This window comes from Balaenoptera ricei, chromosome 17, assembly GCF_028023285.1.
Source record: "Balaenoptera ricei isolate mBalRic1 chromosome 17, mBalRic1.hap2, whole genome shotgun sequence".
Taxonomy (NCBI): Eukaryota; Metazoa; Chordata; class Mammalia; order Artiodactyla; family Balaenopteridae; genus Balaenoptera; species Balaenoptera ricei.
This window is the reverse complement of record NC_082655.1, coordinates 37,040,155-37,055,026: the sequence shown is the minus strand read 5'-3', so window position 1 is coordinate 37,055,026 and position 14,872 is coordinate 37,040,155. Positions and strand designations below refer to the sequence as shown.

The 14,872-nt window shown below is 37.2% G+C and overlaps 1 protein-coding gene across 9 annotated transcripts in view; it reads left to right on the top strand.

The window, feature by feature from the left end:
- Positions 1 to 14,872, top strand: part of VPS13B (vacuolar protein sorting 13 homolog B) — a 766,991-nt gene that overhangs the window by 701,320 nt on the left and 50,799 nt on the right. For all 9 annotated transcript variants that reach the window (XM_059902238.1, XM_059902239.1, XM_059902241.1 and 6 more), the window contains exons 44-49: positions 1,687 to 1,842; positions 11,265 to 11,528; positions 12,207 to 12,290; positions 12,468 to 12,643; positions 13,059 to 13,229; positions 13,588 to 13,789. In XM_059902238.1, the coding sequence (XP_059758221.1) occupies positions 1,687 to 1,842; positions 11,265 to 11,528; positions 12,207 to 12,290; positions 12,468 to 12,643; positions 13,059 to 13,229; positions 13,588 to 13,789 (1,053 nt within the window). The remainder of the gene's footprint in view (positions 1 to 1,686; positions 1,843 to 11,264; positions 11,529 to 12,206; positions 12,291 to 12,467; positions 12,644 to 13,058; positions 13,230 to 13,587; positions 13,790 to 14,872) is intronic.

Below are 14,872 nucleotides of genomic sequence, written 5' to 3'. Positions count from 1 at the left end.
AATACAGCTGAGCTTGACCTTAAGTACCTTACCTCATTATTTTTTTGTCATTTCCAGCTACTAGTCTCTCCAAAGAAAACAACTTTCTTTGTTTCTTTTAGTTTTGTGTGTACCCTGAGCTTTATTCCCAATTGCTGCTACAAAAAACTGAAATGGTTCCAAACACCACTGTTGTTTTTCTTTTTTTTTTTTTTTCTGTAACTAATATTTAAACATCAAAGATACTCTGGTACTTTTATGTTGAAGAATGTATATAAAATCACATTTTCCCTAAAGGTATTTTATTTGCTGTCCAGGAATTTTTTTTTTTTTTTAAGCTGTTAGACTTCTTTTTTAGAAGTCATCTGAATGGTAGCCTTTTGATTTCACAAGATCACTGGCGATGGTATGGAGGACGAACTGGAGCGGGGCCATATTAAAAGCAGGGAGATGAGATAGAGTTTTTTTTAATATTTTAAGATATTTAAAAACAAAAAAAACCCTCTCAGTTTTCCACCAAAAAAATCACATTGTGATGACCAGTGACCTTGGGAAATTTTCAAATTTAAGCACGTTATAAGGGTTCCTCCCAAAGCTAAAACTAAAAAATAATGTTTCCATCAAAAAACTTTTATTGTTATGGCAATTCCCATGTAAGTCCTTAATGCATTTACTTTAAGAGCCTATTATGATAGCTCTTACATAATATTTTCAAAGTTTTATTCATTCTGTTAATTTGGAAAATGTTTCATGTGATTAGCCTTTGGTTAGCTCTTTTAAAAAACTATATATTATATGAAGGAAAATATTAAGTTTGTGTATCATCTAAATCTTTTTCCTAAAATGTCAGTTTTATTTCCTTATACTTAGTAATCATATAGAACATTGTTTATTTTCATTTAAATATGTATCCTAAAGAAGCAGTCATTATTGTTGTTTTAGAATACTTGTTCAGTTAGTGGAATTAAGTTTGGAATACTTAATTGCAGTTAGTGGGTAGGAGTAGAGATAGAAAATATTTGATGACCATGAAAGAAATCTAAATATTACCAAAAGTGGCAATGCTACATGAATGAATATGAATGTGGATCAGGAGACTCAACTGGTAAAAGTTAACAATAAATACATGAGAGAAAAAAGTAGAACAGAGACATTTTCTCACACATTCAAAATGTTAAAGGTATTTCTAATTTGATATATGTGATCTCATAAGTAGACTGTATTAAATGAACTGCATCTTCAAATTGCTGTTTTGTTCTTAATCAAAAGAAAAAATAAGGAATGACAATTTAGGGTCAAAAATAATGCTACAAACCAAATTTAGCTTTAATTACTGTCTAGCCAGAAGAAGGAATAAACTATCAGCCAAGACCACGATTCTTTGATCTCACATTTCAGCCTTCTTGTCCTCCAGATGAATGAAATGGTCTTTCCTCAAATGTTCAACAGGCCTTTTACCATTTGATAGGACAGTTATTTTTAAGAAGGTTTAAAATGTGATCTGGAAAACCACATTGACTCTATGTGGCATATTTGCTATTCTTAGCCTGGTTGAATAAGCTGGAAGTGGATGAATAATGCAGGTTAGAAAGAAAACAGATGCTAAATATTACAGATAGGAAGGTTTTCCAGCAATGAGACTTTCATTTTAGGGCTAGTTTTTGTTGGCACTTTTGGCATTATGACGAGTGTTGTTTTTCTCTCCAGCTGTTACACATCTGTATTGAAGGCTGGGGCAATTGGCGTTGGTCAGAGCCCTTCAGTGTGGACCATGCTGGGACTTTTATTAGAACTATTCAGTACAAGGGTCGAACTGCTTCACTGATCATCAAGGTTCAGCAACTCAGTGGAGTACAAAAACAGGTAAGTTTCTTTGTGTTCATGGCCCAGACAACTCTTGATCATTTGATGTAATTAATGGAAGGGAAACTTAAAGAAATGAAAATATCAATAAAAAAAAATCACACTGCCATGCCCAGTTATGCCTACTCCTACCATGCACACGAGCACTTAATAAGTGCTTGTTGATGTTCCTGATGATGATGATGGCTTCATACCCCTTGTCCCACGTCTTTTACAAGAGCTGCTAACGAGCAGTAAACTTTACTGATTTTCATTTCACCTCTTCTCCCTGTCACCACCTACCTTCTGGTGGAGGTGCTAATGAGCTGTGAAATGGCCAAAGCGTCTTTACTGAGAAGGAAAAGAAGTCAAGGATGGTGGGGACTCTGGATAATCCAACAGTGGATAACCAGGAGTTGATTCTCATACATGTAAGAATAACCTGCGTGCAAGTGTCGTGATTCTCTCCCATGACAGAGTGGGCCTGGGTCTCCAGCAAGCTTTCTTTTCCTAGGAGTTAATATTAACTGCAGTAAAAATTCACTGCAGTCTAACTCTTGGCATATAAAACTTCAGCTCTCAGCACATATTTTTATATATTTTATAAAACTTCCTTTTGGCTGTTTTTGAAGTTCTAAGACTGCAAAGGGAAAAAAAAGTATCTGACACTTTTTTGTGTTCTTAAGATGTGAAAATGTGGTTTAAAAGATGTTTTTCAAGCATGGAGCATATGACAAGAGTAGAAAGAAAAAAAGGAAGTATTAAAATCTGAAAACTGGCTTCACTGCACACATAATAACTGGATTTGTCATAAGAGTTTTAACATATACATCTGCATCTGGATTGTAACAGTCTATCCAGAGCTTATGTGAACTGAGGACGTGATAGAGACAGCACTCAGTCCCTAGAAAAGGAAAAAGGGAGCTTTCCATATTGAGCACCTGGGGCTACTCCATTGCTGTATGCCAGGGGCAGGCAGGAAGCAACTGGTGAGGTGAACAGTAGGACCTATACCATATACATTCTTGGCCTGCACCTAATCAGGGAGCTGGACTTCATGTTCTCATTATGGTGGGCAACAGAAGTGAAAAGAAACCTATAGCAGAGGAGTCTCAGACAAGAAGCATGGAAGAGTCTTCCCAGTCAACTGACCATTCCTCCAAGTATTTGTTGATTGCCCCCTGTAGAACAGAGAAAAATGAAAGACACTAAGTATGTAACACAGTCTTTGCTCATAAAATGTAAATTTATGTAAACCCAACAATGTGTACGACTGACAGTAAGTGTGAAAGGAATTTAGAGGTTTCACTAAGAAGATTTGACTTGAGCTGGGCTTTACAAAACATGTCAAATTTAGATTAAGAGAGGGCATTCCAAGTCAGCAGTATAGGATAAATAAAGATACAAATATGGGACAAATGTGTCTTACCCAAGGACTCATGAGGGGACCAGTGTGGCTAGTGTGGGCTTTGAGCTGGAAAGTCATAAGAACCAGAAGTGTCTCTCCTATCTGCCCTTAGAGCTCTCTTACATGGATATGCTCTCAGCAAATATCTGCCCAATACACACTGGTTTTCTGATTCTGTCACTCATGGTCTCTCAAGAATGCCTTGTCTACCTTCCCATTCACCAGCATGCCTGAGAAAAGGTCATACAGCATCTGTTTGAATACTCCAAACGATGAGAGTCTCATTCTCTCACACATCAGCCCTTCCCATTGTTGGTTACTTCCAGCAGTTAATGAAATTCTTTCCTAATTTTGACCCAAAATCTGTCACCATTCAGCCAGTTTTTACCATTCCTCAGAACTTGTGAGGCATATGCAAAAAGCACACAACTTGTTACCTCTCCTCTATGTTACAGCCCTCCAAAAACATGAGAAGAGGTAGAATATTTCCCCTTAGTTTCTTTCCCTCTAGGCTAGTGGTTTTCAAACTTGAGTGTATATCAGAATCCCCTCGAGGGCTTCTTAAAACACAGATTGCTGGGTCCCACCCCCAGAGTTCCAGATTCAACAGCTCTTGGGTATAGCATGATAATTTGTATTTCTAACAAGTTCTCAGGTGCTTTGACCACCATAGCTCTGGTCTGAAGTTTCCCAGTTCATTCAAGTCTTTGGCATGTGGATGCTAGAACATTTACCAGTCAGTGGAAAGGCAGGGTCCTTCCGTGGAGAAATCTTTTCAAGGAATGTCCTTGGTGGTTAAGATCACAGGCAACCTTGCTAGCTGCGTGATCATCAGCAAGTTATCTAACCTTTGTGAATCGCTTTTCTAAAATGGGACTAGTAATAATAGTGCCTTCCCTCATGAACTAAGTATGAGAATTAAATGAGTTTCTATATGTACAGTGCTTACAACAGTGCCTGGCCCATTGTCATAATCCAATAAATTTTAGTTACAATTACAATAATGAAATATTCCCAGGCATGAGTAATGCTGGTTGGACTTTTTTGTGTTGCTATGTTAATGCCTCATTCTTGCCATAGATTTATCTACTTTCACAAAATGATATTAAATTTCAGGGATAAATTAATACATACAGTGTACCTGAGCAGATACTATTGCAACAGTATATCATAAGCCCAAAAAGTCGGTCATGTAAAACACATTATTTTTTTTAATTCTCACAAAACTTTACCTACTTTTTTTCTGATTGGAAAAGATTTCTCAGTCCTAGTACTTATTAACTATATGACCTTAGGCACATTTCTTAACCTTTCTATGCTTCATATTCCTTTTGTAAAAGAAAGCACCCAATAAATACTAGTTCACAGTGTTATTTTTATGTTAACTATTATAAAGTATATCTGGAAACACAGAAAAGCCTAATGAAGAAAACTAAAATTACCCATAAATCTACCAACCAAAAAATATATTCTATTATTAATTTGGTGTATTTTTTCTACTCTTTTTTTCTATGCAGAAATTTTTTAACCAACTTGAACTCTGATTGTAATTACAGTTTTTCAACTTGTTTTCTTCCCTTAACATTATATAATGCTTATTTTCTCATGTTATTTAAAATTCCTGAAGTTATCCCTTTAATGGTTGCATAGTGATTTACCATATGGTGTATCAAACCCCATGTAGACATTTCCTTGTTGTTGGGCATTTAGTTAATTTCCAATTGGTTACTATAATAGATCCTTAAATACATAGCTTTGTGTATAAATATATGTCCAAATTTCTGAGTCTGTCCTTAAAATAAATTGCTATAAAATTTAATTACCTGCACAAAGGATATGAATGTTTTTGTGGTGCTTGATGCACATTCCCAAATTAAAAAGATGTACTTTATTTCTTAGACAAAATTCATCGTTTTGTCTCACCAGAGTCTTGTTGGGGCTACACTAACCTTTTAAATAATTAAATATATATTTGTCCTAAAACTTCTGCTGATTTCCTGAGTTTTTCAAACCATTAGCATTTTTTAAATCTTAAATATTTATGAGGGGTTCAAATCAGAACTAAAAAAAATTTCCATACATTGAAAGTTTAAGGAGTTCTTTTAATCACTCTCTCTGTTAATGTCAAATATACAGATTTTAAGGCATCTGGTGCCAAGTCACATTTCAGAACTTTTCCAAATGTTATTTGTACTGGTAAATGTTAATAATCCTTTTCTGCGGGGAATGCCTCTCACACTTTTCTCTGCTTCTACCTCATTTATAATAAATACTCTTTAAAAAAAAAAGTCAAATCTAGCCAAACAGGAAAGGATTCTTTGGAGAGCGATAATGGAAGCATAACCAGCCCTTGCATCGCATTTACCTTTTTGAGAGGAAGTGTCTTCTTCTCCCACAGGAACTGGGAAAGTCCATTTTACATTCCCACTATCATGGAAGGTACATACACATATAACTTATATTTTGAGTTGTAGCATTTCTTGTCATCATCAAATGAGATTGAGCTCTATATTGGGGCCATTAAAAAGACTTAGCAGAGTATGGACACCAAGGGGGGGAAAGCATCGGCAGGGGGTGGGGGGGGCGGTGGTGGGATGAATTGGGAGATTGGGATTGACATGTGTACACTAATATGTATAAAATAGATAACTAATAAGAACCCACCGTATAAAATAAATAAATAAAATTTTTAAAAAACTTAGCAGAGCAGGGAAAATTAGAACACAGAAACAGCAATTCGTTTAACCTAGAATGAAGCAAATGGAAAGTGGGTTATACTGAACCCAGGTAATACGAGGTTCAGCAGACCACCATGCCAACCTCAAACCAACTGTTGCATGCATCAACATTGTAAAAAACCTTTCTAGTCAGTGTTTTTCTGCCTTTCCCCTCTCTCCCTCCCTCTCTCTCTCTCCCCCTCTCTGTCTGTCTGTCTCTCTTTCTCTGTCTCTCTCTCTCTCACACACACACACACACACACAAAAATGTATTATTTCTTTTTAAATTGGATTTTTTTTTATGGTCAGGGTAGATTAACTAACATTCAGATTAGCGCTAGTTAAAGTACGTCAGAGACAGGATTTCCTCAGTTGGCCAAGTTAGGAAGATAGGAACCAAGCTTCCAGAAGAACTTCATGGATTCCTGCCTCCCTCACATCTTCGCTTCTTTCCTTCTACCCCGCCTGGGCCTGGAAATTTGCAGTAAACCGCAGCTGCCTAATTATGAAGCCCCATTTGGGGAGGAGGGTGTGTGCAGCTCCCTGATGTACCTTAACTGCATTAATACACCACTGGACAATGGAGAATTGGCTAAAGCTTGCCTGAACAATGACGTTTGGTTACCTGTACCCTGCCTTTCCTGTACCCCTCTCATTTCCCCAATTCAGTGAAAACTGACCACACATAAAATTTCTCAGGGACTTTGTACATTATACAACTACTCACGCACATGTATTTGCTTCCGTGTTTTCCATCCCTTCATTGAGGAAAGCTTTACCACTCTAAAAACCTAAATGTACACATGAATGTATGTATATATATATTTGTATCTTTATACATACACTTTTAATCATGGTTAAGATATCATTTTCCAGTGCATCTGGTGCTCTGGAGTTATTCTTTAATATCGCTATTCTTCTTGGCACTGATCTAATAAGAGTTCTGAAACCTGCTAAGTAAAATCATATGTGGAAATCTTCAATACACATCTTTGTGGCTTTGGGGAAAGAGGGGAATTAGTGTGAAACCTGGAAATGTGTATTAAAGAGAAACCCTACATTAAAAAAAATTAAGTAGCTGTCTTCAACTGATAAATTAATCTTGAAATTCTAACCATAATTTTCAAAATAACGGCACTGTAAGTGTTGCCACTTTGAAGAAAAGCAGGCACGGCTCTCACTGAACCCTGGAGGGAGCAGCCGTGAGAGCGCACCACGCCAAGCGGCAGCCATTTTGGATTTTCCTTCATCTAAGTAGCCTTCCCTCCCTGGCCACTTTTAAGGGTTTTCTTTTTATCAAATTTGAAAGCCTATTTAACAGGCTTTTTGGTTCAAAATGAAACTATAAAAACCCACCAAGAGGATCTTTGTCTTTAAACAAAGCGAGTCCCAGATGGTTGCGGAGATTCTGTGGTTTCTGTGAGAGACAGCCAAATTCTCTCCTAAATCTCATGGGGCCCAAAGGTTCTGAAACAAGAGCAGTGAGCACACGTTGCCAGGCCTGGACACATCGGAATAAGAACAGAGTTAAATACCGCCTCAGAGCTTTCTATTGTTTATTCAAAGTTGGGCAATGCTATGGCGTCATAAGGCTTATCATGAGTGTCTAGCCTACATATGCTAGAGAAAATCTTGTGTGCTAGTTTAGAACTCATAGTTCAGTGGACTTCCATGTTTGTTATTTTGAAAATATTGTTTTAAAAGATTATAATGTCCAGAGTATCTAGGGGAAATGTAACAGTTAAGCATAGCTTGGTTTTTACAGATGTGTTCCTTCTAAAGAAAATTCAAAGGAGTAGATAGTTGGAAAATAAATGTTTAAGAAAATGCTAAACCTCACTATTCAAATAATGCAAGTTGAAACAACAGTGACTTTAATGTTTGGTCTGTCAATCTAGCAGATTTGCTTGGGGTAAATAATAGTTCATAGTTGTTCACATTTTTTTGTGTAAATAATAGTTTTGTTTAAAATGATAGTCACAAAGTACTCCTAATGACATAGGAAAATGTATCAATTAGGATGCTTTCAGCTTGAAGTTACAAAGTAGGGTTTTTAATCTTCATAGCAAGCTAATGAGGCAGATACTATTATTGTTCCTATTTTATGTTTATTATCTCACGTAACAAAAAGGAAGAAGGCAGACTCCATGTCGGTTAGTTAATTAAGCAACTCAGTACTGTTATCTGCTTCTCTGCCGTCCTCTTGAATTTGCCTTCCTGACCTCAAGATGGCTGCAAAAGTTATATCCTCTCCTAACATCTTCCATGGCAGAAAAAAAAAGGAGAGTTTTCCCTTCTCAAATTGTCTCCCTTATTATCAAAGAGTAAAATCTTTCCCAGAACCTTTTAGCAGCCTTCCCTTTTTATATTGTTCGCCAAAGCAGAGCTCCATGTTCACCCCTAAAGTAATCATTAGCAAAGAGGTAATGGAATTACCACGATTAGCTTGTACCAACTGTGATACAGCCAATGGGGGTCATGGGAGGTGTCCACCTTCCCTGACTACTGTGCTGCTTTTTGAGACCTAGACCAAATCAGTGATTTTAACAGCAAAGGAAAAGGAGGGACCAGCTATTTGGAATGGAACCACTGGTTTCTGCCACATTTACCTTGTGATGGGCAACCTTTATTCTCTTTATGTTGTTTCTGTTTTCTTAATTAGTAGGTATTAATTTTATGAGATACAGACAGTCAGGATGGTGATCAACACAGACTCTGGGCCAGACCATCTGGGTAACATCAGAAAAGTTATTCAACATCTCTGTGCTTCTCTTTTTTTCCTTGTTAAGATGAGGAGTCATTGTAGCGCCTGTTTTATGTGGTTGTGAAACAGGAGGGAAGGGGGCAGGGCACAACCTTTAAAAGAATGACATAGCTATAGGACATGACAAAGACTGGTTAGAACCGACTGGGTCCAAGGTGGCAGAAGATTCGACTTCTAGTAGACCTTGAGCCTCATTATACAACTCATTGTGATACGTTAGCGTGCTAAATGACACACCTACAAGCACCATGACAGTTCTGAGGCCAACCATAAAAGGTCAAAAAGTGGGCGGTGGCCCAATTCCTGGAAATCCCCACCCCTTCCCCAAAACAGTTGGAATAATCCTCCCACTCATTAGCCTGTGAAATTACCCAGCCTATAAAAACTAACCACGCCACATTTTGAAGCTCTCTCGCCTTCAGAGATGGCCCACACTCTGTCTGTGAGTGTGTTTCTCTCCAAATAAGTCCACTTCTTACCTATCACTTCATCTCCAAATTCTTCTGCGACAAAGCAGGAACCTTAAATTCACCAGGAACAGTTGCTGTGAGAATAAAAGATAATTTGTGAAAATACTTTGTATTAGTCACGGTTCTCCAAAAAAAAAAAACCAGAACCAGTAGGGTGTGTGTGTGTACACACACACATATACATATATATGTATATATATGTACATAGAGAAAGGGAGGGAGAGATTTATTATAAATTGGCTCACACGATTATGGAGGCCGAGAAGCCCTAAGATCTGCCATCTGCAAGTTGGAACACCAGAAGAGCTGATGTGTAGTTCCAGTCCAAAGGCTGGAAAAGACCAGTGTCCAGCTCAAGCAGTGAGGCAGGAGGAGTTCCCTCTTACTCAGGCTCTTTGTTCTTTCAGGTCTTCAGTTGATATGATAAGGCCCACCCACGTTCAGAAGAGCAGTCTGCTTTAGTCAGTCTACCAATTCAAATGTTAGTCTCATCTAGAAACACCTTCACAGACACACCCAGAGTAATGTTTGAGTAAAATATCTGTGCACCCCATGGCCCATTCAAGTTGACACATAAAATTAACCATCATATCCTTAGACATACATGCTATACATGTATGACTTAGCATATATTTTATAACCTGGAAAAATATTACGAATAAGGAAAACAGTATGTGACAGTCCTATCTTCCTCAATCATGGTGAAAATTCATATTACACAGGATTTGCTTTCTAAAAGTATTCACTGCATAGGAGTAAATTTTGTGTTATCTTTTCAATTTCCACCAATTTAAGAGACATTTCTTAATGCCTGCTCTGAACTATACTCTTAGCTGGATGAAAAGTTAAATAATACATGGGTTTAATGGATAATTCTGTGTGTTTTATAAAGATAATGCTTCTACGCTGTAAGAAAAACCTGAATAAGATAAAATATAATTAGGCTTCTGAGTTAAAAGTTGTTTGTATTATCAGTTTATACAGAGATTTCGTATTGCATAAGAGTGCAATAAACCCTTGGAAATCAGCCTCAGGGAATAAATTGATCACAATTGTTATCTCAGCTATGAGAGCTGAAGTCTTGTTTCCAGTCCCCTTCCTTTTTGACTGCTACATTGTTTGATACCATCAACCACCACCTCCAGTCAGTCTCTTCTCTCATGGCTTCAGCAGCCCTGCTTTCTCCTGACACTCCTCCGTCCCTTCTCTGGCTTCTCACCCTGAGTCTGTACCTAAAGTCTTGGTCAGTTACTGGGTTTGAGCCTCCACCCTCTTTTCCAGGTAAACTGTCTTCCTGTCCGCACACATTTGTGAGGCTTTAATTTCACAAGTCTTCCATCTCCAATCCCACCTTCACTCTCAAGCACATGACCAGCATCTGTAGCTGGGCATGGATCCTGCCTACATGTCTGTCCTTTGAATACTGCAAACTCAACATGACCAAAGCAAAGTCCCTTCTCTTCTTGGAAGCCTCTTCTTCTTCTTGTACTCTCTAAATAAGCTAACGATTTCATTTTCTTTCCATTAAAATCAGCATAGTTTACTCTGTCTGAACAAGGCATACCTTGTTTTATTGTGCTTTGCTCTATTGAGTTTTGCAGATACTACATTTTCATCAGTTGAAAGTTTGTGGCAACCCTGCATCAAGCAATCCAACAGCATTGGCTTGCTTCGTGTCTCTGTGTCACATTTTGCTAGTTCTCGCAATATTTCAAACGTTTTCATTTATTATTATCTTTGTTACGGTGATCTGTGATCAGTGACCTTTGAAGTTACTATTGCAAAAAGATTACAACTCGCCGAAGACTCAGATGATGGTTAGCATTTTTTAGCAAAAAAAATTTTTTAGTTAAGATATTTAAATGTTTTTAGACATAATGCTTTGAATACTTAATAGATTACAGTATAGTGTAAACATAACCTTCATATGCACTGGGAAACCAAAAAATTCATCTGACTCCCTTTGTTGCAATATTTGCTATATTGTGTTGATCTGGAACCAAACCTGCAGTATCTCCAAGGTTTCCCTGTATTTCCAATTGATGAAGTCTTATTGATTGATGGATTGATTGATTGTCTTTCAGATTATCATCTGTGGAAGACAGATTATCTGTAGTTACTTGTCTCAAAGCATAGAACTAAAAGTCGTTCAGCATTACATTGGTCAAGATGGACAAGCTGTGGTTCGAGAACATTTTGACTGCCTCACAGCCAAACAGAAATTGCCTTCGTACATACTAGAAGACAGCGAACTGACCGAGTTGTGTGTGAAGGCCAAAGGAGATGAAGATTGGTCAAGAGACGTGTGTCTGGAATCCAAGACCCCTGAATATAGTGTTGTCATTCAGGTATGAGAAGTAGTACAATCCAGAATAGAGCAGCTTTAAAATTTGAAATTTCTCATTATGTTCTTTATTCAGTACAGCACTTAATTTATTAATAAATGCTATATACAGAAGAGGGGAGGCCTGAAATAATATAAAAAGGCTTTGATATTATTTCTCAAACTTTTTTGTCCCCATCCCACGACAACACGTTTGTATCAGTTCCAGTAGTTCTCATAGCCAAGACTCTACCCCTCCCAGATGGAGATGATTTATATCTTGAAAAAGATTCTGATGCACAAGGGCTTTGGAGGGACGGGAGGGAATAAAGGGTGTCCTCCCCACTTGAGAAGCTTTATGATGATCTGCTACTTTTTTATCTCTTTCTCAATCTCCACCATCATCACTTTCATTCCCATAAAGGACAAATCCTCTCTTTTGTTCTCCCACTCGCTCTTATATCAGTCTCTCCACATACAAATCCCTTCATCTTTATGGAAAGAATTGGCCCCATTGACTCACTGCACATTCACTTTATGCCATAATGAAGTCTGTTTTTGCTTATTCTTTGTTTTTAAACGGCTTTTTTCTGTAACTTTAAACTTTTTGTATCCTCCAAATGGATATTATATCTGTGCCTTATTTTGATTAATTAGTAAACTGTTTAGTATTTAATAGAACCGTTTTCTATCTCATGTGCAGGTGCCATCTTCAAACAGTTCTATTATTTATGTCTGGTGCACAGTTTTGACTTTAGAACCCAGCTCTCAAGTGCAACAACGAATGGTAAGTGCTTTCTAATCCTAAAATATGGCATATGACTCTGACCTTTCCTGTTCTGAAATAAATTAAGGTCAGAGTGACCCAGGGAAGAGATTTATTACAAGTTTGTTTCAGCGTCAAACAGCTGGAATACTGCAACAAAGCAAATATGAAAGTTGTTCTGTCCTTTTATTTTTATAGATTGTGTTCAGCCCTCTTTTTATCATGAGGAGTCATCTTCCAGACCCCATTATCATACATTTGGAGAAAAGAAGTCTGGGATTGAGTGAAACACAAATTATTCCAGGAAAAGGACAGGAAAAACCACTGCAAAACATAGAACCTGACCTTGTACATCACCTAACATTTCAAGCAAGGTACTGGGAAAGTCCTTACATTTTCTTAAGAGAGATTCAGTAGAAAAGTAACTTTGTCCTACTGAGGGGGTAAGGGAGGATAGAGTTTTTTGTATGATTTCTTATCTTATGAGAATGTTATTTTTAAATTGCCCTGCCTAGTATTCTCTTATTCTCTTCTACAGTTTAAGATAAAATTCAGCCCCTTTAGATATAAATAAGAGGGATGATCAGAAAATTTAATTGACACATAATTTCTGTAGAGGAACAAGAGATCTCCACCCAAGCACTGGGGAGGAAAGGCCACAGCCCAGATAATTCCCCAAACTGTGTCATCATCCCTAAAGCACCAAAAAATTGACTCACTCTCACCAAAAAAAATATTGGTTTATAATACATCTGATAATCATTCTTGTGTTTTCTTTCCATTTCCTAGAGAAGAAGATGATCCTTCACATTGTGCTGTTCCCATCTCAACATCCCTCATTAAGCAAATAGCCACTAAGATACACCCCGGAGGCACAGTTACTCAGACCCTTGACGAATTCTATGGGTCAGAAAAGTCCCTTCAACCCACATGGCCCTATAATAAAAAGGACTCTGACAGGTAATGTTCTCTAGCAGTCTTTTTCTACAAACACTTCTCAATATTAAGAAATAAATGACCATTCACAAAAATCTTAGATACCATAAAAACATTTTAAAACAGAGGATGTTTGCACCTATCTGTCAGATTCTGACCTTTTATCACCTAGTAGATGTATTCTGTAGATTGCTTCATTCTTAATCTCGAACATAATTGCATGAAAAGTTTCTTTCTCCTGGATGCAAATTTAGCATTGCATGACTCTGGTGTGAAGAGGTGTCATACAGGAGCATTGTGTGTCTGGAATCCTTAAACACATTTCATGAATCCTGAAGTCATCATGTTTCATTGAGTCTCTTGGATGTGGTATTTGGCACAGGAATGAGCAGCTGAGCCAGTGGGACAGCCCAATGCGAGTGAAGCTGTCAGCCTGGAAGCCATATGTGAGGACCTTGTTGATAGAGCTGCTACCCTGGGCCCTGCTCATCAATCAGTCCAAGTGGGACCTCTGGCTGTTTGAGGGAGAGAAGATTGTTCTACAGGTTCCTGCTGGCAAAATTATTATCCCTCCTAATTTTCAGGTACTATAACTTTTTTCTTTAAACTAATAGGAATTCTTTCCTTTCAACAACCAGCTTTTATTCTGAGGTTGCATTTATGTTCTTAACAGAATCAATCAGTTGTGGAAAACTGTCCTCCTAGACGCATATGTAAGGGGTATGGAATGTTCTTTGATATTCAAAGACATCTCAGATGTCTTTTTTTTTTTTTCCCCCCATCAGCAGTATTCATGCTTGAGTTATCATTAAATTTGATAACTTGTACTAGTTACATTCTCATTTCCATTGCATATAGGATGTTTGACAAGTATTAGGATTTGCCTACTCAGGATATGTTAAGAACATAGAGCCATATTCTCTGCTAACCCACGCCCTAGATATTTTTGTGGTTCTTACAGAAACTCTCAGAGATGTGCAAGATGGATAAGAATTAAAGATTTCTGAACAGCTATTTTTGTCAAGGCCCCTTTTCCTTTATAAGTGGACTTGCCTGTCCATAATCATGGATGCCCCCCATTAGTGATAACAGCATAGAATCATTAATAACAAGGGAAGAAAAACTTAATTGTAAAACAGAATTTCATAGGAAGATTTTATATTCCATTACAGGAGAACTTTCTTGATAAGGCTAGCCCAGTTCAAGAAGGCACATAAATCTGTAAGAAAATAGAGTACAAGGAATTTCTAAATAAAATGTTTTCCTGATAGGGAATAATTTGAGAGTCCTTTTTTTTTCTTTTTTTCTTTTGAACTCTGGTTTATAAACATCTTTACTCAATTGCATTTTTCCTTTTTTTTTTTTAAACAATCATATGATGTTACCTTAAGGAATTGGAATGTTGACCTACATGTACGTAGTGTTGCATATTATTCTTTTGTCAAATGAAATGAAACCTTCAGTTTTTAAGCCTTTGGTATATAGGGTAGTCACAGTTTAGATTGATGTTTTTTTCCCTCCTTCCATAAATATGAATTCCATTGTGATTCAGAGAAAGCACTGGGAACTAAAATAAAATGTATGTTGCCATTACAAAAAAAAGGGATTTGGTTGCCTAAGTAGGCCTAGTACATAATATAAAAAATTCCTACGAATTGAGGTAAAAA